Source organism: Thalassophryne amazonica, chromosome 23, assembly GCF_902500255.1.
Source record: "Thalassophryne amazonica chromosome 23, fThaAma1.1, whole genome shotgun sequence".
In the NCBI taxonomy this organism is placed as follows: domain Eukaryota; kingdom Metazoa; phylum Chordata; class Actinopteri; order Batrachoidiformes; family Batrachoididae; genus Thalassophryne; species Thalassophryne amazonica.
In genome coordinates this window covers 8,406,810-8,431,978 of record NC_047125.1, presented here as the reverse complement: position 1 = coordinate 8,431,978, position 25,169 = coordinate 8,406,810, and the positions used below count along the sequence as shown (strand labels likewise).

The window sequence follows — 25,169 nt, the reverse complement described above, 5'->3', positions numbered from 1 at the left end:
TGTAAACAGTTCTCAAAAGCTGAGACTAGTGAGGGAAGCCACCAGTGACAACTCTGAAGAAGTTAGAGGTAATAGCACAATATTTGTCTGTTGCATCAAGTCACAGCTTCACGTAGGAGACTAGCAGATGGATTTTCATACAGGAAAACATTCTAAATCTGGGCGTGAACACTGCAAAACATTTTATGATACTTCAACTTGGAAATGAAAATTCAGCTTAAAAACAACCTCAACTTGATCAGCTGGCAGCTGACTTAGAACTGGTGCGGACCAGGGGAATCCGACTGTTTAATTAAAACAAAGTAAATATTTTGTTTCAACTCATGATTTAAAGTGGAAATAGTGTTTTTTTTCCTACATAGTGCCAGTACCCCCCCCCCTTACTCCCACCCAAAATTACCCCAAAAACATGAAAAATAAGCATTACACAAACTTCTTCCAAATATTGCAAAATACCAGTTTATTCCTCTAAATTAAGAAAAAAAAATTAAGGAAAATACAAAAGAAAAAAAAAGATAAAATAAAAGTTTGGACCCATAACTCTCCTCATCTGAAGACACTGAAACCAAAGAAAGAAAGAAATTGTCAGGCTTCAAAGAATTTGAAGCCTGTTTGATATTTGAGGTTAAGTCTTTTTTCCATCCAGCAAATTCATTCTTTCAACTTTCTCAAGTCTTTATACTTGTAACTTAAGTGTAAATTTGTTCCAAAGACATTTCTTGATCTCTCAGAATATGTTGCAGAGAGCTACTTCTTATTATTTTAATTCTGGGGCTGTTTCCAGCCTACTCGCTCTTCTTCTTCTTCTTCTTCTTCTTTAATTCTGGGGAGCTGTTCCAGTAGTAGACGACCTGGAAAGCGATGATGCCGTTACAGGCAGAAGATATGACGTAGGTGAGGGCCATCAGCGAGTCGCCAGTTTCCTGATAAGAAAAGTTATATTAAATACAAAGACCTGTAACTGAAACACAGACAGTAAATATGGAACAGGTCACCATGACGGAAAAACAGACCCCCCCCCCCCCAAAAAAAACCAAAAAACAAGGAATAACGGCTGATTCTATTCTACAAGTTCTGCTGGTCAAAGATTTACAGTGATCTGGATAAAAGTGATTTGGGAATCCCCTTTTCTTCCCCATTTAGGATCATGGAATCTTTACTTTTGTTCCAGTTTTATTTACATATATTTGTACATGTCTTAAATCCTAAAAATGAAATTACTTCAACTGCGTCAGTGTTAAATGATTAAAGGTGGGAATCTTTAAAAAGTCGATCCAATTACGATTCAAAGGGCTGCAATTTAGTTATAAAATGATCAATGCCCCGTGATTCATTTTTAAATTTAAATAACTTTGGTTTGATATTGATATTTGATACTGATAAATTATTTGGGGGGATTATTTTATGAATTTTATTATTTTTGCAATTTACTGTACTGAGGAGTTTAATAGGTAGACTGTTTTGCTTTATATAATTTATCATTATGATTGAATAAATCAAGTGCAAATTAAAAATAAACGTGCATGTACATACAGTAGTGTTCAGAATAATAGTAGTGCTATGTGACTAAAGATTAATCCAAGTTTTTAGCATATTTCTTATTGTTACATGATCCAGCAACTCTTTTTCTTTTAACAATTTCTTATTGTTACATGATCCAGCAGATTTTTTTGTCCATAAAATGGACAAAAAAAAAGAAAAAAAAAAAAGTTTTTTTTTGTCCATTTTAAAGCATTGGAGATCATTGTAGATGAACAGCCTGTAATTTTTTGCACCTGTGTATAGGTTTCCCCTCTCCAATCAACTTTTTAATCAAATTACGCTGTGCTTCTGAACAATGTCTTGAACGTCCCATTTTCCTCAGGCTTTCAAAGAGAAAAGCATGTTCAACAGGTGCTGGCTTCATCCTTAAATAGGAGACACCTGATTCACACCTGTTTGTTCCACAAAATTGACAGACTCACTGACTGAATGCCACACTACTATTATTGTGAACACCCACTTTTCTACTTTTTTACTAATAGCCCAATTTCATAGCCTTAAGAGTGTGCATATCATGAATGCTTGGTCTTGTTTTGAATTTGTGAGAATCTACTGAATCTACTGGTACCTTGTCTTCCATGTAACAATAAGAAATATACTCAAAACCTGGATTAATCGTTTTAGTCATATAGCACTACTATTATTCTGAACACTACTGTACACACTGCACAGTGCAACCCTAACATTTGAGCAGTGTTAAGCTAAATCCACCCCTCTCCTGGGATCAGACTAAACCATTTTTTTTTTTTTTTTTTTTTTTTTGATCAAATCCAATCCTATCTAAACATTTTAAACACAAACTGCAGGTTTGATCTGGACTGAAACAAAAAGTGTGATGTGGAGCGAAGGCAGAATATCGGGATCAGGGGCTTTGTGAAATAACTGCTATATGCTGAAAGTCCCCATGAAAAGCAAGAACACATTAACTACACTATGCAACTACACTGTAAAAAAACTTTTGTTCATTCAGATGCTCTAAAAAGACTTCACTGTGCAGTCATCAAAGTAGAGCGCTCAGAGGAGGTTTGACTAACAATGTTTTAATATGACAGAGACAAAAAAAAACATCTGAACTTATCCATTAACAGCTGTATTTGAACACATTTGTTTGTTTCTCTCTCTCACACATACACACATTACCTGTAGTGAAGTGAATATGCGAGCGAGAGCTCCTGCAAATAGCAGGAAGGAGGACACTGCAGACAGCTGGCCCGTATGTCCATTCCAGAAATTTGTGGCCGCCTGCATCAACTGAGACACAGACATATTTTGTTCTTGAACAGCCTCTTCTGTGTACTCACACTCTCAAAATAATCAGTCCTATATTCTGTTCTTCATACAGAATGCAAAAGTATTGGGCCCCTTGGTATTTCACATTTAATTTGTTTATGGCATTTCAAATAAGGCTTCTCAACATAAAAAAAAAAAAAATTCAAAAATTTTATTCCTTAAATTCAAAGACGGTATATCGGTACACTGACTCTTATCCCATTGATGTACCTATTCTGTTATTTACCATTTCATAAAATAAAAAAAATAAGCTCCACGTGTATTTTGACTCATGTAAAAAAAAAAAAAAAAAAAAAAAAAAAAAAAAATACACACACACACACACACACACACACACACGCACACGCACACACACACACGCACACACACACACAAAACCCCTGGCAAAAATTATGGAATCACCGGCCTCAGAGGATGTTCATTCAGTTGTTTAATTTTGTAGGAAAAAAGCAGATCACAGACATGACACAAAACTAAAGTCATTTCAAATGGCAACTTTCTGGCTTTAAGAAACACTATAAGAAATCAGGAAAAAAAATCGTGGCAGTCAGTAACGGTTACTTTTTTAGACCAAGCAGAGGGAAAAAAAAAAAAATGGAATCACTCAATTCTGAGGAAAAAAATTATGGAATCATGAAAAACAAAAGAACGCTCCAACACATCACTAGTATTTTGTTGCACCACCTCTGGCTTTTATAACAGCTTGCAGTCTCTGAGGCATGGACTTAATGAGTGACAAACAGTACTCTTCATCAATCTGGCTCCAACTTTCTCTGATTGCTGTTGCCAGATCAGCTTTGCAGGTTGGAGCCTTGTCATGGACCATTTTCTTCAACTTCCACCAAAGATTTGCTCTTGCTTGCCTCTACTGGTGGTTGGCTCTCACTGCGGTATTGTATCACTTCCTGTTCCGGAGCACAGCGGTGTTTTGCTGTATCTGTTAGCTGTTTAATCTGCGCAGTTAGATTGATCTAGTTACCTAGATAACGATTTGTTTCACAGTGTAATCTTCACGTGCCTTAACTAAGCACTCCTTCTGCTGAATCACCTCTAAATTATTTACACATTATTCACTTTGCGTGTTTTTAGGAATCCGCTAGCTTAGCGCAGCTACTAGCTCTTAGCCAATTTAGCATGGCGGCTTCTCCTGTCTCTCCCGCACTTTTCTGCTCTGGGTGTGAAATGTTTAGTTATTCCTCGGCCTCCTTTAGCAGTAACGTTACTTGTAATAAGTGTAGCTTATTCATAGCTTTGGAGGCCAGGCTGGGCGAATTGGAGACTCGGCTCCGCACCGTGGAAAATTCTACAGCTAGCCAGGCCCCTGTAGTCGGTGCGGACCAAGGTAGCTTAGCCGCCGTTAGTTCCCCTCTGGCAGATCCCGAGCAGCCGGGAAAGCAGGCCGACTGGGTGACTGTGAGGAGGAAGCGTAGTTCTAAACAGAAGCCCCGTGTACACCGCCAACCCATTCACATTTCTAACCGTTTTTCCCCACTCGACAACACACCCGCCGAGGATCAAACTCTGGTTATTGGCGACTCTGTTTTGAGAAATGTGAAGTTAGCGACACCAGCAACCATAGTCAATTGTCTTCCGGGGGCCAGAGCAGGCGACACTGAAGGAAATTTGAAACTGCTGGCTAAGGCTAAGCGTAAATTTGGTAAGATTGTAATTCACGTCGGCAGTAATGACACCCGGTTACGCCAATCGGAGGTCACTAAAATTAACATTGAATCGGTGTGTAACTTTGCAAAAACAATGTCGGACTCTGTAGTTTTCTCTGGGCCCCTCCCCAATCGGACCGGGAGTGACATGTTTAGCCGCATGTTCTCCTTGAATTGCTGGCTGTCTGAGTGGTGTCCAAAAAATAAGGTGGGCTTTCATAGATAATGGCAAAGCTTCTGGGGAAAACCTGTTCTTGTTAGGAGAGACGGCATCCATCCCACTTTGGATGGAGCAGCTCTCATTTCTAGAAATCTGGCCAATTTTCTTAAATCCTCCAAACCGTGACTATCCAGGGTTGGGACCAGGAAGCAGAGTTGTAGTCTTACACACCTCTCTGCAGCTTCTCTCCCCCTGCCATCCCCTCATTACCCCATCCCCGTAGAGACGGTGTCTGCTCCCAGACCACCAATAACCAGCAAAAATCTATTTAAGCATAAAATTCAAAAAGAAAAAATAATATAGCACCTTCAACTGCACCACAGACTAAAACAGTTAAATGTGGTCTATTAAACATTAGGTCTCTCTCTTCTAAGTCCCTGTTGGTAAATGATATAATAATTGATCAACATATTGATTTATTCTGCCTTACAGAAACCTGGTTACAGCAGGATGAATATGTTAGTTTAAATGAGTCAACACCCCCGAGTCACACTAACTGTCAGAATGCTCGTAGCACGGGCCGAGGCGGAGGATTAGCAGCAATCTTCCATTCCAGCTTATTAATTAATCAAAAACCCAGACAGAGCTTTAATTCATTTGAAAGCTTGACTCTTAGTCTTGTCCATCCAAATTGGAAGTCCCAAAAAACAGTTTTATTTGTAATTATCTATCGTCCACCTGGTCGTTACTGTGAGTTTTTCTGTGAATTTTCAGACCTTTTGTCTGACTTAGTGCTTAGCTCAGATAAGATAATTATAGTGGGCGATTTTAACATCCACACAGATGCTGAGAATGACAGCCTCAACACTGCATTTAATCTATTATTAGACTCTATTGGCTTTGCTCAAAATGTAAATGAGTCCACCCACCACTTTAATCATATCTTAGATCTTGTTCTGACTTATGGTATGGAAATAGAAGACTTAACAGTATTCCCTGAAAACTCCCTTCTGTCTGATCATTTCTTAATAACATTTACATTTACTCTGATGGACTACCCAGCAGTGGGGAATAAGTTTCATTACACTAGAAGTCTTTCAGAAAGCGCTGTAACTAGGTTTAAGGATATGATTCCTTTATGTTCTCTAATGCCATATACCAACACAGTGCAGAGTAGCTACCTAAACTCTGTAAGTGAGATAGAGTATCTCGTCAATAGTTTTACATCCTCATTGAAGACAACTTTGGATGCTGTAGCTCCTCTGAAAAAGAGAGCTTTAAATCAGAAGTGCCTGACTCCATGGTATAACTCACAAACTCATAGCTTAAAGCAGATAACCCGTAAGTTGGAGAGGAAATGGCGTCTCACTAATTTAGAAGATCTTCACTTAGCCTGGAAAAAGAGTCTGTTGCTCTATAAAAAAGCCCTCCGTAAAGCTAGGACATCTTTCTACTCATCACTAATTGAAGAAAATAAGAACAACCCAGGTTTCTTTTCAGCACTGTAGCCAGGCTGACAAAGAGTCAGAGCTCTATTGAGCTGAGTATTCCATTAACTTTAACTAGTAATGACTTCATGACTTTCTTTGCTAACAAAATTTTAACTATTAGAGAAAAAATTACTCATAACCATCCCAAAGACGTATCGTTATCTTTGGCTGCTTTCAGTGATGCCGGTATTTGGTTAGACTCTTTCTCTCCGATTGTCCTGTCTGAGTTATTTTCATTAGTTACTTCATCCAAACCATCAACATGTTTATTAGACCCCATTCCTACCAGGCTGCTCGAGGAAGCCCTACCATTATTTAATGCTTCGATCTTAAATATGATCAATCTATCTTTGTTAGTTGGCTATGTACCACAGGCTTTTAAGGTGGCAGTAATTAAACCATTACTTAAAAAGCCATCACTTGACCCAGCTATCTTAGCTAATTATAGGCCAATCTCCAACCTTCCTTTTCTCTCAAAAATTCTTGAAAGGGTAGTTGTAAAACAGCTAACTGATCATCTGCAGAGGAATGGTCTATTTGAAGAGTTTCAGTCAGGTTTTAGAATTCATCATAGTACAGAAACAGCATTAGTGAAGGTTACAAATGATCTTCTTATGGCCTCGGACAGTGGACTCATCTCTGTGCTTGTTCTGTTAGACCTCAGTGCTGCTTTTGATACTGTTGACCATGAAATTTATTACAGAGATTAGAGCATGCCATAGGTATTAAAGGCACTGCGCTGCGGTGGTTTGAATCATATTTGTCTAATAGATTACAATTTGTTCATGTAAATGGGGAATCTTCTTCACAGACTAAAGTTAATTATGGAGTTCCACAAGGTTCTGTGCTAGGACCAATTTTATTCACTTTATACATGCTTCCCTTAGGCAGTATTATTAGACGGTATTGCTTAAATTTTCATTGTTACGCAGATGATACCCAGCTTTATCTATCCATGAAGCCAGAGGACACACACCAATTAGCTAAACTGCAGGATTGTCTTACAGACATAAAGACATGGATGACCTCTAATTTCCTGCTTTTAAACTCAGATAAAACTGAAGTTATTGTACTTGGCCCCACAAATCTTAGAAACATGGTGTCTAACCAGATCCTTACTCTGGATGGCATTACCCTGACCTCTAGTAATACTATGAGAAATCTTGGAGTCATTTTTGATCAGGATATGTCATTCAAAGCGCATATTAAACAAATATGTAGGACTGCTTTTTTGCATTTACGCAATATCTCTAAAATCAGAAAGGTCTTGTCTCAGAGTGATGCTGAAAAACTAATTCATGCATTTATTTCCTCTAGGCTGGACTATTGTAATTCATTATTATCAGGTTGTCCTAAAAGTTCCCTAAAAAGCCTTCAGTTAATTCAAAATGCTGCAGCTAGAGTACTGACGGGGACTAGAAGGAGAGAGCATATCTCACCCATATTGGCCTCTCTTCATTGGCTTCCTGTTAATTCTAGAATAGAATTTAAAATTCTTCTTCTTACTTATAAGGTTTTGAATAATCAGGTCCCATCTTATCTTAGGGACCTCGTAGTACCATATCACCCCAATAGAGTGCTTCGCTCTCAGACTGCAGGCTTACTTGTAGTTCCTAGGGTTTGTAAGAGTAGAATGGGAGGCAGAGCCTTCAGCTTTCAGCCTCCTCTCTTGTGGAACCAGCTCCCAATTCAGATCAGGGAGACAGACACCCTCTCTACTTTTAAGATTAGGCTTAAAACTTTCCTTTTTGCTAAAGCTTATAGTTAGGGCTGGATCAGGTGACCCTGAACCATCCCTTAGTTATGCTGCTATAGACGTAGACTGCTGGGGGGTTCCCATGATGCACTGTTTCTTTCTCTTTTGCTCTGTATGCACCACTCTGCATTTAATCATTAGTGATCGATCTCTGCTCCCCTCCACAGCATGTCTTTTTCCTGGTTCTCTCCCTCAGCCCCAACCAGTCCCAGCAGAAGACTGCCCCTCCCTGAGCCTGGTTCTGCTGGAGGTTTCTTCCTGTTAGGGGGGGGGGGGTTTCCTTCCCACTGTGGCCAAGTGCTTGCTCACAGGGGGTCGTTTTGACCGTTGGGGTTTTACATAATTATTGTATGGCCTTGCCTTACAATATAAAGCGCCTTGGGGCAACTGTTTGTTGTGATTTGGCGCTATATAAAAAAATTGATTGATTGATTGATTGAAGATGGGTCATGGCTGGGTCTTCCAGCATTGTCATGCTGGAAGACCCAGCCAGGGCAACTAAGGAGGGGCTCCGTAAGAAGCATTTCAAGGTCCTGGAGTGGTCCAGCCAGTCTCCAGATCTGAAGTCTATAGAAAATCTTTGGAGGGAGCTGAAACTCAAACCTGAAAGATCTAGAGAAGATCTGTATGGAGGAGTGGACCAAAATCCCTGCTGCAGTGTGTGAAAACCTGGTGAAAAACTACAGGAAACATTTGACCTCTGTAATTGCAAACAAAGGCTACTGTACCAAATATTAACATTTATTTTCACAGGTGTTGAAATACTTATTTGCAGCAGTAACATACAAATAAATTATAAAAAAAAAAAAAAAAAAAAAAAAAAAAAAAAAATCATACATTGTGATTTCCGGATTTTTTTTTTTTTTTTTTAGATCGTCTCTCACAGTGGATGTGCACCTAAGATGAAAATTTCAGACCCCTCCATGATTTCTAAGTGGAAGAACTTGCAAAATCGCAGGGTGTTCAAATACTTATTTTCCTCACTGTATATATATAGATATATATATATATATATAGATAGAGAGAGAGAGAGAGAGAGAGATACACTAATCTCTCTCTATATACATACATGTATATTGGTTAAATTCTTGTTGAATTAATTGTTGGAATCCTGGTGTCGTAAATTTCTTGGGACGGTCTGACTGATATACCTTGCTTTATACTTGAAAAGCAAAAATCTCTCAGATACGAAAGATTCATGTTATGAACAGTGATTATTGTATAAATTATAATTCAGAACATAGACAAAGACTTTGACATTATATTAAAGTTCCGTTGTCCTTTGCATACCCTGCTGATGACGATGGCTGGCATATTGAAGGCTTGCATCATCGTAACCACCGACAAGGGAGTAAGTGGAGACAGCAAGATGACCAACAGCCCAAAATATAAAACCACAAACAGAAGTCCTAGAAAACGAGACACACAGGGACAAAGCTCACACCCACATTTTACCAGATCACAGGAAAAAATGGATTTAAAAAATTATTTACAAGATTCAACCTTCAATCAAGCTCAAACAGCACTCTCTACTAGCGGGCGCAACAAAAGAACATCACACCGGGCAACCTCTTGATTTTCAGTGTACCGTGAAAAAGCAAGAGAGATGTGTGACACTGACTGCGAATGACATTTGTGATGTTCAGATGCTTGTTTAAAATGAGATTATGCAAAATAAAAATTTAAAGCAGAATGATCAAAATGTGGAAACTGCCCTCACACCAACTGTGAAATATTTTATGTGATATTACTCCATCTTTTAAAATTTTGTGTCAGATCATTTTGTGTTGTGTATGTTGGAAACAATCGGACACAAAAATCATACACAACTACAGATCTGTCAGCAAGATCACAAAATGAACCCCCCCACAAACTATACAGATGAAGGCCATCTACTGGCCAATAGATGGCCAGTGTTCATTCACCCTATTGAGATTGTGCACCAGAGCTGCTGCAGACTCTTATTAATGTGATGAAAAGCATAAAAATGTACATTTTGGTTGTATGTTCGTTTACAATTATCATCATGTGGATTCTCTGTGCTGTTTAGACCGCAGCAACTCTCTGGTGTGCAAAGCATTATGGGATATCTCAATAGATGGCAGTAGAGACCCTGAAAACTGAAACAAATATTCCAAATAACCCATGTCTGCTACATTTAATCTGTGTGGAATTTAATTAACGCAAAACAAATATCATATTTTATATATATATATATATATATATATATATATATATATATATATATAAATAAATAAGAGGACAAACAGCGTTGTAAAGGACAATAAGCAGGACGCTAAAGAGCAAACTTCACATTCCCCCAAAATGACATGAACAGGAAACGATCTCAGCTCACATAACCTGAGCTTCCTTCTGGCATACCCTGAAAGTAAGGCACAATATACAGAGTTTAATGCTGTTGTCCGTGTGCAGTAAAGTGCAGCCTAATCAGAGTGCCTCATTGCATTTCTCATGTTGTGAAACTTTACCCATAATGCACTGCAGCATGCGTGTCCACTAAAACCTTCAAGATTAGTGCATTAAAATTAAAACATATAACTGATATATAGTTTGGTTAAAATTTTAACCATGAGTTAAAACTGTATGCCTGTTGATGACTTGGGTGAATTTGCCGGCTGTCAAAAGAATATTTTTTTTTTTGGCTCTCATTTTGGTCTTCTTCTGTGAGCAGCTGTCCTGTTTGCAGAGGATAGAGCAGTTTCTGCTGAAACCAGCTCTCCTCTGTCTGTAGAGGATAGAACTGTACATCTACTACAAAACTACAGGTACAGCTCATGGTTAAAATCCTCTCACCGGGCTGCTGTGTGCTGGAATCAACCACGGCAAAAATAAATCCCATGTGATCATCCAACCATCGTGGTGTCCAGAGTTGTGTTGTGCTGCTGAAGTGAGCCAAAACACACACACACACAAAAAAAAAAAAATTTAAAACACATGGGACAGCATGGCCCACTGCCAGCAGTTCCAGCAGCTGACAACGGCGCACACATGGCTCATTCAACCATTGTGAACACACACACACACACACACACACACACGTCATGTCATCAGTGCAGCACCTCTGCTCCACGCACACACACGTAAAGATCAGTAGCGCTGTGAAGGGGAGGATGAGCGCAGATGTGACTGCATGGGTGAGTGAGTGAGTGCACCATAATCAAAGCCATATGAGGCCAAATGGCCTGAGTCCGGTCCATACGTTGGCTGTACTGCGATGTTCAGTACCGGCAGGGACTGTGCAAAGGGAGGAACACAGCACTCCCTCCCACTCCCTCCCGTGTTTGCCATCCAGACGATTAGACATCGGTCAGTCTTCAGCACCTTTTGAGGCTGTCTGAGTCATCTACCTGTTGTCTACATGCACTTTGGATGCCATCGCTCAGGTGTGGATGAGGTAATCTGGATGCGTTCTGACACTGCTGACCTTGCCTCTTTTCCTCCCGACTGCATCGGATTATGGCGATATTTGCTGTGTCGGGCTGGTTTCACCTACAGTGTTTCACCTGATCACAGATTCTGCTAACAAACGACCCTTATCCATCCTCAGGATCATCACTTGACCATCATTTGATGACATAATTAAATCACAGACACACACACAAAAAAACTTTCAAAATTTAGATTTTTTTTTTTTTAAGGGTACAAGGCGTTCACATATAGAATTCTTATCAACACTTTTCAGCACACAAAAAGATCAAGCTTGAGATCAAAGGTCAAGGTCACAGGAAGGTCAAACATTAAATTCAACAAAACAGCTTTCCTGGTTGCAATTTTTGAAATTTCGCCTCCAAATTTGGCATGAATATAGTGAATGGTCGTACTCGTGAGTCCCTCTTCATGGTGCTCGTTCCTCGTGGAAGTCTCTCTTTTTCACCTTTTGGCAATTACCTGTCACTCTCAGTGTGACAGCTTTCATTTATTAGTCAATTAATCAAAACCCATTTGTAAAATTCATTTAACCCTTAAAAGAGCTTCTGCCACTCCCTTCACTCAGTGTAGAAAGTGTGTGAACCTTGGCAGGTCAACTAGTCAGCTCAAATGGGTAGTCTATGACTAGTAAACGAATGCAGGTATCGTCTTCATGCTAATGCTGCAAAATTTTACCCCCACCAACAAAGTTGGAGGTGGTTATGTTTTTGCCCCGTTTGTCTGTCTGTGAACAGCCTGGAGCCCACAATTTTTCATATATCATTATGAAATTCTGATATTCTGATAGGCAAGAACTGATTCAATTTTCAAGGTCAAAGGTCAAAATTCAAAGCCAGGAAAAATCCCTATCAGAGGAAAATTCGTTCACCCTAACGAACAAATTTTCAAAAATCCATTAACTGTCAAAAAAGATCAAATTTCTTTCATATTTGACAGCATTATGTAGGATGGTATCCTTTATCGACTGACAAAATTTTATTCAGATCTGATCCAAGTTACAGATTTTGCAGCTGTTTAAAATTTAATATTGAAAACCCAATTAATGTAATTAAACTGCAATTAAACCCAATTAAACAGCAACCCTGTTGCCGTTTCTACAGATGTCAGAAACGGCAACAGGGTTTTCAGTGCAGTTGTGGAGATCTCAGGGTATTCTGCTTTGACTTTAATCCAGAACACCGGCAGCGTTGTTGTCTCGAACATACTTATAAGCAGCTGTCGACTACAATCTCCAGCAGTTGATCTTCTTCTTGCATAGACATGCAAGAAGATCATGGATCATGGGATTTATTCACGTGGTTTGTTTGGGTCGTGGTTCCATTCCTTGGCAGTTTGTGGGTCTTGTGTGGTTGGGAAATAGAACTCCAAGTCTTAAAAGCAAAGACAGGTGATCATACACCAGCTGGGAGAATGAAGGCTCAGGCTCTTCCAAAACCATGGTAATGTTTGAAACATGTCAAATATACCTCTGTTCACACACTGTCCCCAGGAATCCAGTTTGGCTTTAAATGCAGCTACTTTATCTGCCAACTTGAAGACAGTTGTCATTTTCCCCTGAAGTGAAATATTGAGTTGGTTGAATATGTTACACAACTAAGTGAGGTTTGTGAGCGTCACTGAAATCTGCTACCAGCGGTGAATTCTTTTCTGAGAGAAATCTCTGCAGTGGCTCTTGTAATTCAAACACTCTGGCCAGAGATCTCCGTCAGGATAACCAACCTATTTCTGTGTATACGAGAAGGTACCTGTGCTCCGCGTACATCTCCTCACAAAGCTGCTCGAACAGGTGCCAGTTAAGGGCGTGTGCCAATAACTTTAACATCATTCAATACAGTGTTGAATTCCGGTGGCACTTTTCAGCTCGCCAGCATTTCCCTGTAAGTGGCGCAGTGCGTAGACTCACATTCAGGTGCAACCTCCTTAATCTGAGCAGTTAAACCAGACAGCCTTCTGCCGACACGAAAAGGACCATTTCAGTTTTGCTGATGTATAATCGTCTAGCGACTTGAAGAGTTCTGCAGCTGTGGTTTTGGTTGGCAAGGACTGTGCACATAACATATCCTCATGCACATCCTCTTGATGAAGATATCGCACATAAACAAGCCTTGTTGTCAATACCTGTAGATAATCTGGATTGTGTACCACGGTGATGTATTGATCCTCTCCAACGCTGTGTCTTAGTGTCCGCTGCTATTTCCTCAATGCACTGAGCGATGTTGCAAGCTGAAGGAGGCACCTGTGCCATCTTTTTAACTGCAGCCTCTCTGAGAACTTCACAGCAAACGTCTTTCGTGGCTGGCAGGATCAATTCTTCACCAATAGTGAATGGCTTCTTAGCCTTAGCAATACAGTTAGCCACCAAGTGTGAGGCTCTCAGTGCACTCACATTTGTTGATGCGATGGCCCTCGGTAATTGCTTCTGTTCTTGTTCACGCTTTTTTCTTTCAAAATACTCCAAAGGCTTGTCTTTTAATGCAGAGTGGTTGGTCTCCAAGCAGAGAAGCAGTTTTGAAGGCTTCAATGCTTCATTAGAGAGCCGGTCGCCACATATTATGCAGAGCGGGCTTGGTCCATGGGAATCACCCATCCCAATAAATCCATATTTTAAGTAGGACTCCTGGTATTGTCTGTTAGATGCAGCTTTTTCTTGGGAAGTCGTAGGCTCTTCTCCCCCCCCCCCCCCCAAAAAAAAAAAAAAAAAAATATATATATATATATATATATATATATATATATATATATATATATTTACTGGTTTTGCTAGCTTGTGACAGACACGTCTTAACATGCATCAAGAGTGAGTCATAGGCAGATGCAAGTGAGAGAATCTGGCCATTTTTCAAAATAAAAGTCGTGAGACTCGGATAAATAAAACAAAAGTAAAAATGTATTTATTCTTTCTATGCGGCCTTGTACCAAATCATCCACAGACCCGGTACCAGTCAGCGGCCCGGGGGTTGTGGACCTCTGTCGTAAATGTCACATTTGAGTTTCACCATGAAGATTTGAAATCGACTTAATTTATTAAATGTCGCAGACTAGTCGACGACCAGTGGTACTTTTCATTAGTTGTCCCAACCCTGGATTCTAACCACTTGTTGTCTTTTTAGAGTGCAGAGCATTCAGCCTTGAGCTGGTCCAAACGCTGACCAAAATCAGTGTGAATTCATGCATAAACTGTGGTCACGCACTGCAGATTGGACACTGTCCAGCGTGGAGGACAAACTTAAAGTCCGCACACAGCACAGCTCTGTGGTCTTCCAGCAAAAGGCTAACCTCCGCCATAGTTACAGGTGCAGTTTCTGTCTCATTTGGACTTAGTTTTAGACTTGGACATTTTGCAGGTGATCAGAAAGTGTAAAATATGAAAAATAAAACTGGGATTCCTAACAAAAAGTACAAGGTTTACACGGCAAAAAAAAACTGAAAAGTGCAGAGGAGCGAGTCGAATGCACGCTTACTCACTAAACGCCATACTGGAAGTCCCCCCATCTCATGCTCATTTCTTTAAGAAAAATGTGTCTGTATGGAACAGGTGGACCAGAGTACATTTTGCTGCAACTCATGATAAGGAGAAATTAATGTGTCACACAAATCTAGAGGCCTGTGTGGAATGATGCATGCAAACCTGTGTGTATTGCATACACAGAGTCTGAGCCCGTGCACAGCTGTCTATGTGGAATGACACAAGCACATCTGCATGCATTGCGTGCAGACTGTGCGTTAGTGTGCTTATAATAATAAATCATTCAAATAGGATGCTTTCCTGTACTGATTTGTCACCCATATGTATATTAGATCTGGGCAAAGATGTGTTTTACACCTGCATCCAGTAACGCAAGTGGCTAATTTCCTTTCATTTTGTGCTTGCTTTTAACATGTGCAAAATCTTCATTTACATACTGCTGTCCAAGTCACCTGTTATTAATTGCACATTTACTCTGAGTAAATCGCCCGCAACACTGTGTCCACCTCGACAAACAAGCTTGGATTGCCCATGCAATCCAAGCTTGTTTGTCTGGGATCTTCGTAAATCAGGCCCTATGTATCAGCCTTGTTGGCCAGCAAGATTGTGTAATGTACAACAAGGTTTCATAAATCACTAGTAAACAAAAGACCAAGTTGCCTGCAGGGATTTTTGCATTTACTTTGACTCTGATTTCATTGCAGACAGTACAAACCCAAGATATTTCAAGTTTTGTCTGGTCAACTTCATTTCATTTTAATATTAGTGTGCATCAAGGGGGGTGTCCAAGTGGTTACATGTGCTTGTTTCCAGTGCGGAAAATTTCCGGTTCAAACTCACCCCTGCCCACTCGCCACATGTTGCATCGTGAAGGGCATTAGCATAAAACTTGTGCCAAATAAACATACAGGTTGAAACAGTCAAGTCTGGCTTGGTTTGCGTTTCCACCGCCGGTACAACCCTTTTGTTTGGCAGGTGGAACACATGAATATTGGCAAGCATGGCACTGAGCACTGTCGTATACTGTCGTACAGCCTTTCCATGCCACAAGGAGGCCAAACAAAGTAATTTAATTTCATAAAGTTATTTTAGTCTTGGTGGATCATGGGATTTATTTTCATGGTGTGCAGAATGCTGAAGAAGAGTCGACTCATGTCTGTGTTAAACGCTAACGTGAATGAATGAGGCACTTTGACTCTTTCAACTTTTAAAATAAGTTAATTTTCTTGTTGTGAGACAAAGCGGCAGCATTCTCTGGTTCAGGCTGACAAGCAAAAAATTTAAAATGCTACATTTCTTCAGCCATGACAAGGAAGTAAAATATTTTCAGAGGTCGTTTTCCAAAATTAGGATGCTTTCTGTGCATACATTTTCATCAGGCAGTAATGATGAAACCGACTGAAATGAACAGCTAAGACTTTATATTTACTCCGTGTGTGAATAGTTTTAATATTTGAAGCACTCTGAACTGCAGCTTTCAGTATTTCAGCCAATCAATGGACAGCATCAATGAACGTATTTGACTTATATTAGTTTACAAGAAACGCATGTCAACAATCGTATAACTTACCTACAATTCATGGCCTACATATGTGGGACGTATGAGACATACATCGAAAATATTGTGCATGCCCAAAATTTCAATGCACTCGCCGTATTACGACATATACCAGCGTGCTTCAATGTGCTTTTGACCTATACAAAACTTACCCATAACTTAGACATTCGCCAGCATATGCAAGTGTTTTTAATACGCTCGGCATACACTGGCTAAATCATCAAGGTGTGATATCAAAAACTTGTGCATGTCAAGGCCCTTTAAGGTATTCACCCTTAAAACCCATGATCTTCAATCCCTCAGATGGCTCTGCATCAAGAACAGTCATTCATCAATAACTGATATAGCCACATGGGCAAGGGATTACTTTGGAAAACCTTTTTCAAGCACTACATTCACAAATGACACAAAACATTACGGTACAAAATGGAAGCATTTGGGTTAGAACATCACACAATGTGTATTGTGTTGGAACAGAATGTAATAATAGCAAAAGCTATTATAAGGATTTTTTGGAAGAAACAGATGTTGCTCAAAGATGAAAAAGAGAGTTCAAAGGCCAGGGTCTGTCAAGTTTGGGATTGTGTCAGTGCCCTTGGCAAAGGTAATTTACATGCCCGCAATGACAGCATTAATGTAGAAAAGTACAATTGAGATTGTAGAGCATCATGTGCTACCTTCAACATTATCAACAAGACAATCAAAATCCCATTCTGTATGCATTCCAAAGATATGGAACACGAGGGCATGATAGCAGACTAGGTGGAGAATTTGAAATGCAAAAAGATAACAGTAACCCTGTACTATTGAACACCTTAAGATGCAGTTGCGGGAACAATGGGACAAAATAACTGCTCTATTGGGTTGAATCCTACAGGCCAAAACATACTTTAAGTGTTGTGAGAAGGAATGAGAACATTACAAAGTGGGAAATGCTTTGGCCTGCCAATATTACTTGGGAATGTGCTGCAGGTCTTAAATGCACGAATGGATGTTGATCACAGTTCATCTGTGATCAGCCACACAAAACCTGAAATATCTTTGGTTCATTTTGTCTGCTATGAAACAAAAGTCAAAGTAAATGCAAGAATCAGTTTGTGACACAGTTAGTGTCACTGGGAATTGAACCCACATCTACATATCCCCCATCCAGCCCATCTCGTTATCCCACTGAGTTACCTGCTCAAACTGATTGAAACATTAGTCTTACCTTGGAAAGTTCTTTGTCCATAGTGCTGGATAAGGAACCCAATGATCACAGTTTGCAACATGAGGAAAAGAGCCTCGCCCCAAGCACTGAATCACATTAAAACAAATACACTTATTTAATGAGCAATTTATCACTTTCAGTAGAAGAAGCACCTAAAACATCCGTTTCCAGTCTTTGTTGATTTCAAACAACGTATGACAATTGCATATATAAAAAAACACCAACAGCTGACCAACCTAAAGGGGAAGCTTTTTGCTATACTGTAGCTCATTGTTCCTGTGATCGCCAACAGTTCCAGCACCACAGAACTGAAGTTGAGTCCCTCTGCACTCTTTGCTCCCATCAGCTTGATGATCTGAGGCATCTTCACTGTTAAAACAAAGACAAATGATAAACTGATGGGTCAGCTTTTGGTTCATATCTTAATATGACAAGATTTTGACTGGCAGAAAAGTCATGTGTCACCAAACCATAGTGTTTTTAGACGTTAGCCATTCATATCTGAAAACAGAACTAAAGAGAAACAGAAAGTAAAGTTGATACATTCAAACAATTTTTTTAGTCTAGTGCTCAAAACATTTTTGTTTTGTTTCCAATGGTTAGAACTGAATACCTCTGGACCAGTGGCGTAGGGACAGACCGTGCAGCACACGCAATCGCCCTGGGGCCTGGGACATACAGGAGCCCGTGAATTTGTCTGAATTAATTTATTATCACAGTGACTCACTGTGCATGCTGTGCGCAGTGCGTAAAAGTGCCCTGCGCACCACTGCATGTTTCACAGCCGATCCATTACCATATAGTCTTGACGCAAACCTCTCTGTTATGGTTTCCCAGTTGGTGATAGTTAAGTGCAATATATTTCAAAATGGTGTGTTTTAATGAATAATAGGCTAAATTTACAATAAAGAATAACGTATTGTCTGTTGGGGTATTTCATAAGATACTATGCAGTGATGAATGATGGGTAAACTATATGTCTGCCCCCATGTCAACTAATGACATAGCTAGATTTATGACAACTAGTGACGCCAAAGACCTTGTGGAAAAATGTCTTCCTATTAACATAAATCCAGCAGTAATAACAGAAAGGACAGAAAAAGACAAGATGGGAATGTGTACACTCACTGTTTCCTGTTACAGAGTATTTCACATTTTTGTATTTAATACCAGGTCCATAAATGATACGTCATGTTCTGTGTACGTCACGCTCTATAGCACTCCAGTTGTAACAGAACCAGCTTGGAACTATGCCATGAGTTGGAGTGCACTGTCGTTTGGTTCTCACACTACATCTTGGTTTGTATGGTCAAGCAGCAGTTAAAAATGCCAACAAATCTCTCTCAGTTGCTGTACGTGATGTTTTTGTGTACGTCACATTGTTGTGTATCTCTTATTGGACCAGAAACATGGACATGCTTTTGGAAGAGTACAACCCCTGGCAAAAATTATGGAATCACCGGCCTCGGAGGATGTTCATTCAGTTGTTTAATTTTGTAGAAAAAAAGCAAATCACAGACATGACACAAAACTAAAGTCATTTCAAATGGCAACTTTCTGGCTTTAAGAAACACTACAAGAAATCAGAAAAAAAAATTGTAGCAGTCAGTAACAGTTACTTTTTAGACCAAGCAGATTGGAAAAAAATATGGAATCACTCAATTCTGAGGAAAAATTATGGAATCATGAAAAACAAAAGAACACTCCAACACATCGCTAGTATTTTGTTGCACCACCTCTGGCTTTTATAACAGCTTGCAGTCTCTGAGGCATGGACTTAATGAGTGACAAACAGTACTCTTCATCAATCTGGCTCCAACTTTCTCTGGTTGCTGTTGCCAGATCAGCTTTGCAGGTTGGAGCCTTGTCATGGACCATTTTCTTCAACTTCCACCAAAGATTTTCAATTGGATTAAGATCCGGACTATTTGCAGGCCATAGCACTGACCCTATGTGTCTTTTTGCAAGGAATGTTTTCACAGTTTTTGCTCTATGGCAAGATGTATTATCATCTTGAAAAATGATTTCATCATCCCCAAACATCCTTTCAATTGATGGGATAAGAAAAGTGTCCAAAATATCAACATAAACTTGTGCATTTATTGATGATGTAATGATAGCCATCTCCCAGTGCCTTTACCTGACATGCAGCTCCATATCATCAATGACTGTGGAAATTTATATGTTCTCTTCAGGCAGTCATCTTTATAAATCTCATTGGAACGGCACCAAACAAAAGTTCCAGCATCATCACCTTGCCCAATGCAGATTCGAGATTCATCACTGAATATGACTTTCATCCAGTCATCCACAGTCCACGATTGCTTTTCCTTAGCCCATTGTAACCTTGTTTTTTTTCTGTTTAGGTGTTGATGGCTTTCGTTTAGCTTTTCTGTATGTAAATCCCATTTCCTTTAGGCGGTTTCTTGCAGTTCGGTCACAGACGACTGTAGTTTCCTCCCATTCGTTCCTCATTTGTTTTGTTGTGCATTTTCGATTTTTGAGACATACTGCTTTAAGTTTTCTGTCTTGACGCTTTGATGTCTTCCTTGGCCTACCAGTATGTTTGCCTTTAACAACCTTCCCATGTTGTTTGTATTTGGTCCAGAGTTTAGACACAGCTGACTGTGAACAACCAACATCTTTTGCAACATTGCGTGATGATTTACCCTTTTTTAAGAGTTTGATAATCCTCTCCTTTGTTTCAATTGACATCTCTCATGTTGGAGCCATGATTCATGTCAGTACACTTGGTGCAACAGCTCTCCAAGGTGTGATCACTCCTTTTTACACGCAGACTAACGAGCACATCTGATTTGATGCAGGTGTTAGTTTTGGGGATGAAAATTTACAGGGTGATTCCATAATTTTTTCCTCAGAATTGAGTGAGTCCATATTTTTTCCCTCTGCTTCGTCTAAAAAGTAACCGTTACTGACTGCCACAATTATTTTTCCTTATTTCTTATAGTGTTTCTTAAAGCCAGAAAGCTGCCATTTGAAATGACTTTAGTTTTGTGTCATGTCTGTGATCTGCTTTTTTTCTACAAAATTAAACAACTGAATGAACATCCTCCGAGGCCGGTGAGTCCATAATTATTGCCAGGGGTTGTATTAGTTTAAAGGAAGTAGACTCAAAGTATGGTCCAAGAGTCTTCAAAAATACTTTTTTTTTTTTGCCTGCAGCGAGATGATCTGAATGTTTAGCTGTGTCTCCACACTGATCAGCTATTAAGCTCTGAAACTTCACTAGTTAATACTGCTGACAGGACCGTTTAAAATGATATATTACATCACGTTTCAAGGTATTTCATTTTCTACCCTATGGTGGCCAGAGTCTGTATGCATTCCCATGCTACGGGCCATTAGACATTTTTAGATTTTTCAGCATGGCCAGCAGCCCACCGACGAGTCCAGGCTGTTTCTCTTGTTTCTGACATTGCCAACGACAGCAACATCAGCTGAGAGATCATTTTCAAGTTAAAAATTATCAAGACATACCCGAGGAGCTCCACGTGGCAGGAACGGCTGAGTGGCTTACATATCCTCTCCACTGAAACCTCAAGAACCAAGGAGTTGGACATTGGGGAAGTTATAGAGGAGTCTAGAGTCTAGCTCAAGGCTCGCAAGATGCCCTTCCACTGAGCCAAATATTTTTCAGGGAACTTGGGGTATCTTATAATAATCTGACTGTGGAGGGTTGCCATGCCCCTTCCCCGTTTGATCACCGCTGTGCACCAGTTTCACGTGGGGTCTACCGGTCTGTGCTTTTCAGGCACCTTGACACTTGCATGAATCTGATCCCTGTACTGCTGCGCAATTCGTCATGCCAATGCGTCCCGCTTTTCCGACTTGACACCACTCTATATAAAATAATCATTTCATAGCCAATGATGCATTTGCTCTCAGAACTTGGCTCCGAGTTGGCTGAGAAAGCTCGATTCGTGACCTCTTAAATAGTTTCTAATACAATAACCCAAGTCATTTATTCGATTGTAAAATCCAACACACTGTTGGCAAAAATCTATATAGACCTCATAGTGTGTGTGGGGGGGATGCAGGCATGTGCGTGATTGTGCGCGTACACCTAATAACTAGTAACATGTGTGTAGGGCCCATCAGTACATCTTGCACTGGGGCCCGTGCTGAGGTTGCTATGCCACTGCTCTGGACTTTTCAGTAGAATGCAAATTTTGGTCACAACTGAAATCTTTCTCAGTTTTTTTGTTTTGCTTTGACTTTTATTGCCTGAATCTTTAGTATTTTTTTATTCATTCTCTGCCTGTTATCCAGGTTGGGGTGGCAGCAGACTATGCAGCTCATCCCACACTTCCCCATCCTCAGCCAGGCCTTCTAACTCCTCTTGGGGAATCCTTCTGTGTTGTCAAGTGTGCTGGGAGATGTACTCCTTCCAGTCGTCCTTAGGGCCTCTTCCCAGGTGGATGTGTCTGGAAGACCTACCGAGGGAGATGAACAGGTGGCATCCTCACCATACGTGCAAGCCACCTGACCTGGCTCTGTCAACGCAAAGGAGTAACAGCTTTATTCTGAATTTCTCCAGGACATTCAAACTTCTCTTCCTGTCCCTTAATGTAAGTGAGGAACCTCATTTCCACTGCTTGTCTCTGTAAGCTTATCATTTCTGTCACCTTCCTCCACTCTTATATGTCACCCTGTGCTCCTGTCTGGGTCCGAATAGGTGTGGCACAGAAGGTGGATAGATGCAAATGCAAAACTCTCTGAGACAGGCATGAGAGTAAAAGGCTTTAACTCAAGAAGACAGGCAGGGATTTGGTAGACAAGCAGGCAGTCAGAGAGACGGCAGTACAGGCAGGCGTCAGGCTAAGGTGAGGTCAAAAAACATGCATTGGTCAAAACACAAGGTAGCAATGGTCATGGGCTGAGGTGAGAGCAAGGTCAAAAACAAAACATGTTCAAAAAACACAGCAGAGCAAAACAGAGCAAGACAAAAAGGGCTGGAACATGAACTAGAAAGCACAAGAACTGTCAGGGAGTGGAGAAAGTGAGGGGCTTAAATAACAGGTGCAATAATTAGGAAAACAAGACGTAGGTGTCAGGGAATGTGCTGGAAGGGGCGTGGTCAGACAAGACAGGTGAAGCAGGAGAAGAGCGACAGGTGGGCGTGACTAATAGAAGCAGACTCAGAGTAAGTGAAAATCAAACCCCAACCAACTGTGATAAAAACTGAAATGCCTAATGCAGAGAAGAAGCAAATATCAAAGACAAGAAAAGAGTACCAACATGAACAGACAGTGATCAGCAAGAAAATAAAGACAGAGACCAAACTAGAACAGGACTAAACAAGTGGCAACAGTATAACAGAAAATACAACTAATGACTACCCAGAAAATAAAATATAGAGCATAAAACCAGCGACAAAAGTAATATGCACAGAAAAGAGATAATCAGAACAAAACCAAAACAAGACTTAAGTGACTAAAATACAATGACCAGATACATATAACCATAGACTGAAATCATGATAAACAGAAAAGCAAGAACAAAAGTCTCACAAAAACAGGACACGAGAAAGGCAAAACAGGAAATAAGCCCAGATCCAGGGAAAATCATGACAGCTCCTCCCTGAGAAACAGATGAAAAATAAGACCTAATATCCATTAACGGCAGCACTGAAACTTGCTACACTCTCCCCTGCCACCACCTTACAGTCTTTTCTTTTAGCTTGCATCTCCACCACAGAATGCAGTCCACCTGTGTGCATCTTCCTCCACTCTGTCACCCTGTGCTCCTCCCTTTTCTTAAAGTAGGTATTCACTGCAGCCATTTCTATCCTTTTTGCAAAGTCAACTACCATCTGTCCTTCCACATTCCTCTCCTTGATACCATATCTACCCATTACTTCCTCATCACCTCTGATCCTTTCACCAACAGCCCACTGAAGTCTGCTCCAATCACCACTCTTTCATGCTTGGGCACACTCTCTGCCACCTCATCTAACACACTCCAGAAATCTTATTTCTCCTTCATCTCACAACCTACCTGTGGGGCATATGCACTGATGATCTTCATCATCACCCCTTCAATTTTCAACTTCACACTCATCACCCTGTCAGCTGCACTCGTAACACACTCTTCCTTTAAATGACCCAACACCATTTCTCTTCCTATCTTTACCACAATACAACAACTTGAACCCATCGCCGATGTGCGTGCTCTTACTTCCCTTCAGTCTCTTGCACACACAATATGTCTAGCTTTCTCCTCTCCATCGTATCAGCCAGCTCTCTCTCCCTTTACCAGTCATACCCTCAACATTCAAAGTCCCGACTCTCACTTCCACCCTTCCTAGTTTTTCCTCTTCTCCCACTGTCTGTGAACATGTTCTCCTCCTCTTCTTCTTCTTCTTCTTCCCCCAGCATTAACTCAATTTCTGCCGGCACCCTATTGAGCCGCTGGCACTGGTGGCAGCGGGTGTTAACGAAGGCCTTGACCGATCCGGTATGGAAATTCCATTTTGTACTCTGCATGGTTGGGTTGGCTTGTTTTACATGGCATGCCCTTCCTGGTGGAACCCTACTCATTTATCTGGGTTTAGGACCAGCAACTGGCCAGTACTGGCTGCATACCCCATGTGGCTGAGATTTTACTGGCAAACCATTTAGACAAATAATAAACATGGCAAACCATGCACCCTACGTTTGGGCTGAATTTAAAAACATTACCCAGAAACATACTTGATATTACATGACAAAAAAATGAAGGCATATTTTTCATAGATTCAAACAATATAAACAATATAAACAAGGAGAGTAGTTACCCAGCACAGATCCCAGAATGATGCCAATCCCCAGACCTTTGCTTAGCACAATCTTCAGACATGGCACTGCGACAAAAGAAAAGAAGTCACCGATTAGTCCCATCGTTCCCAAATAACTCTCCCAGCATACATCTGAGCAGATTTCAGGGCTGAGTTGCAGAGTCTGACAGCTTGGATGAAAGCCAACACAACTCCACACAAGGCACAACTGTCTACTTTTCTGCCAACACTTGCCGGTGTCTTTAACATGTCCAGTACTCTGCAGAACATTTGGGCACATAAATCCAAACTTTAAAAATACTGCATGTTATTTTGTCATATTCACAGCAGAAATCCTCAATATGCAAATTTAAGCAAAGAATTCCTTCAACATCTAATCTGGGAGGTAAATGGTTTGCATTTACTTCCCAGGACAAGTGGAATTGAGGCAGTTCTGCAAATTCTCAAAGTCGTTTACCCGTCACGGCCCCCTGGTGGTCGTTTCTCACTCAATGAAAATATTGCAGAACTCAGTACAAACACATACAATTTGGTCACTTTTCAAAGCCATGAAATGAACTATTGTCCATTAAACTGACTTTATTGACTACGCCAATCTCAATTTGGTGATTAAATCTCATCAAGACCTTCAGCTGGCCGACAAAACAAACCAGACAATACAAAACCAACTGATTTCAACTGAAAAGCATGAAGGAGCGACTCACCGAGCGGTCAGTCGCACGTGTGCGGAAATACCAATTTTTTTCTTCAAAACTTTATTGCAACAATTATTTCTCCAAAAATTTGTCCT

At 40.4% G+C, this 25,169-nt stretch overlaps 1 protein-coding gene across 1 annotated transcript in view; it reads right to left on the bottom strand.

Annotated features, from left to right (window-relative positions):
* Positions 1 to 439: 439 nt before the first annotated feature.
* Positions 440 to 25,169, bottom strand: part of mpdu1b (mannose-P-dolichol utilization defect 1b) — a 33,542-nt gene continuing 8,812 nt past the window's right edge. Inside the window, exons 2-7 of the mRNA XM_034164946.1 lie at positions 24,380 to 24,445; positions 17,820 to 17,952; positions 17,584 to 17,669; positions 9,190 to 9,308; positions 2,683 to 2,793; positions 440 to 923 (exon numbers count right to left, since the gene is read on the bottom strand). Of these exons, the coding sequence (XP_034020837.1) occupies positions 786 to 923; positions 2,683 to 2,793; positions 9,190 to 9,308; positions 17,584 to 17,669; positions 17,820 to 17,952; positions 24,380 to 24,445 (653 nt within the window). The 3' untranslated portion in view covers positions 440 to 785. The remainder of the gene's footprint in view (positions 924 to 2,682; positions 2,794 to 9,189; positions 9,309 to 17,583; positions 17,670 to 17,819; positions 17,953 to 24,379; positions 24,446 to 25,169) is intronic.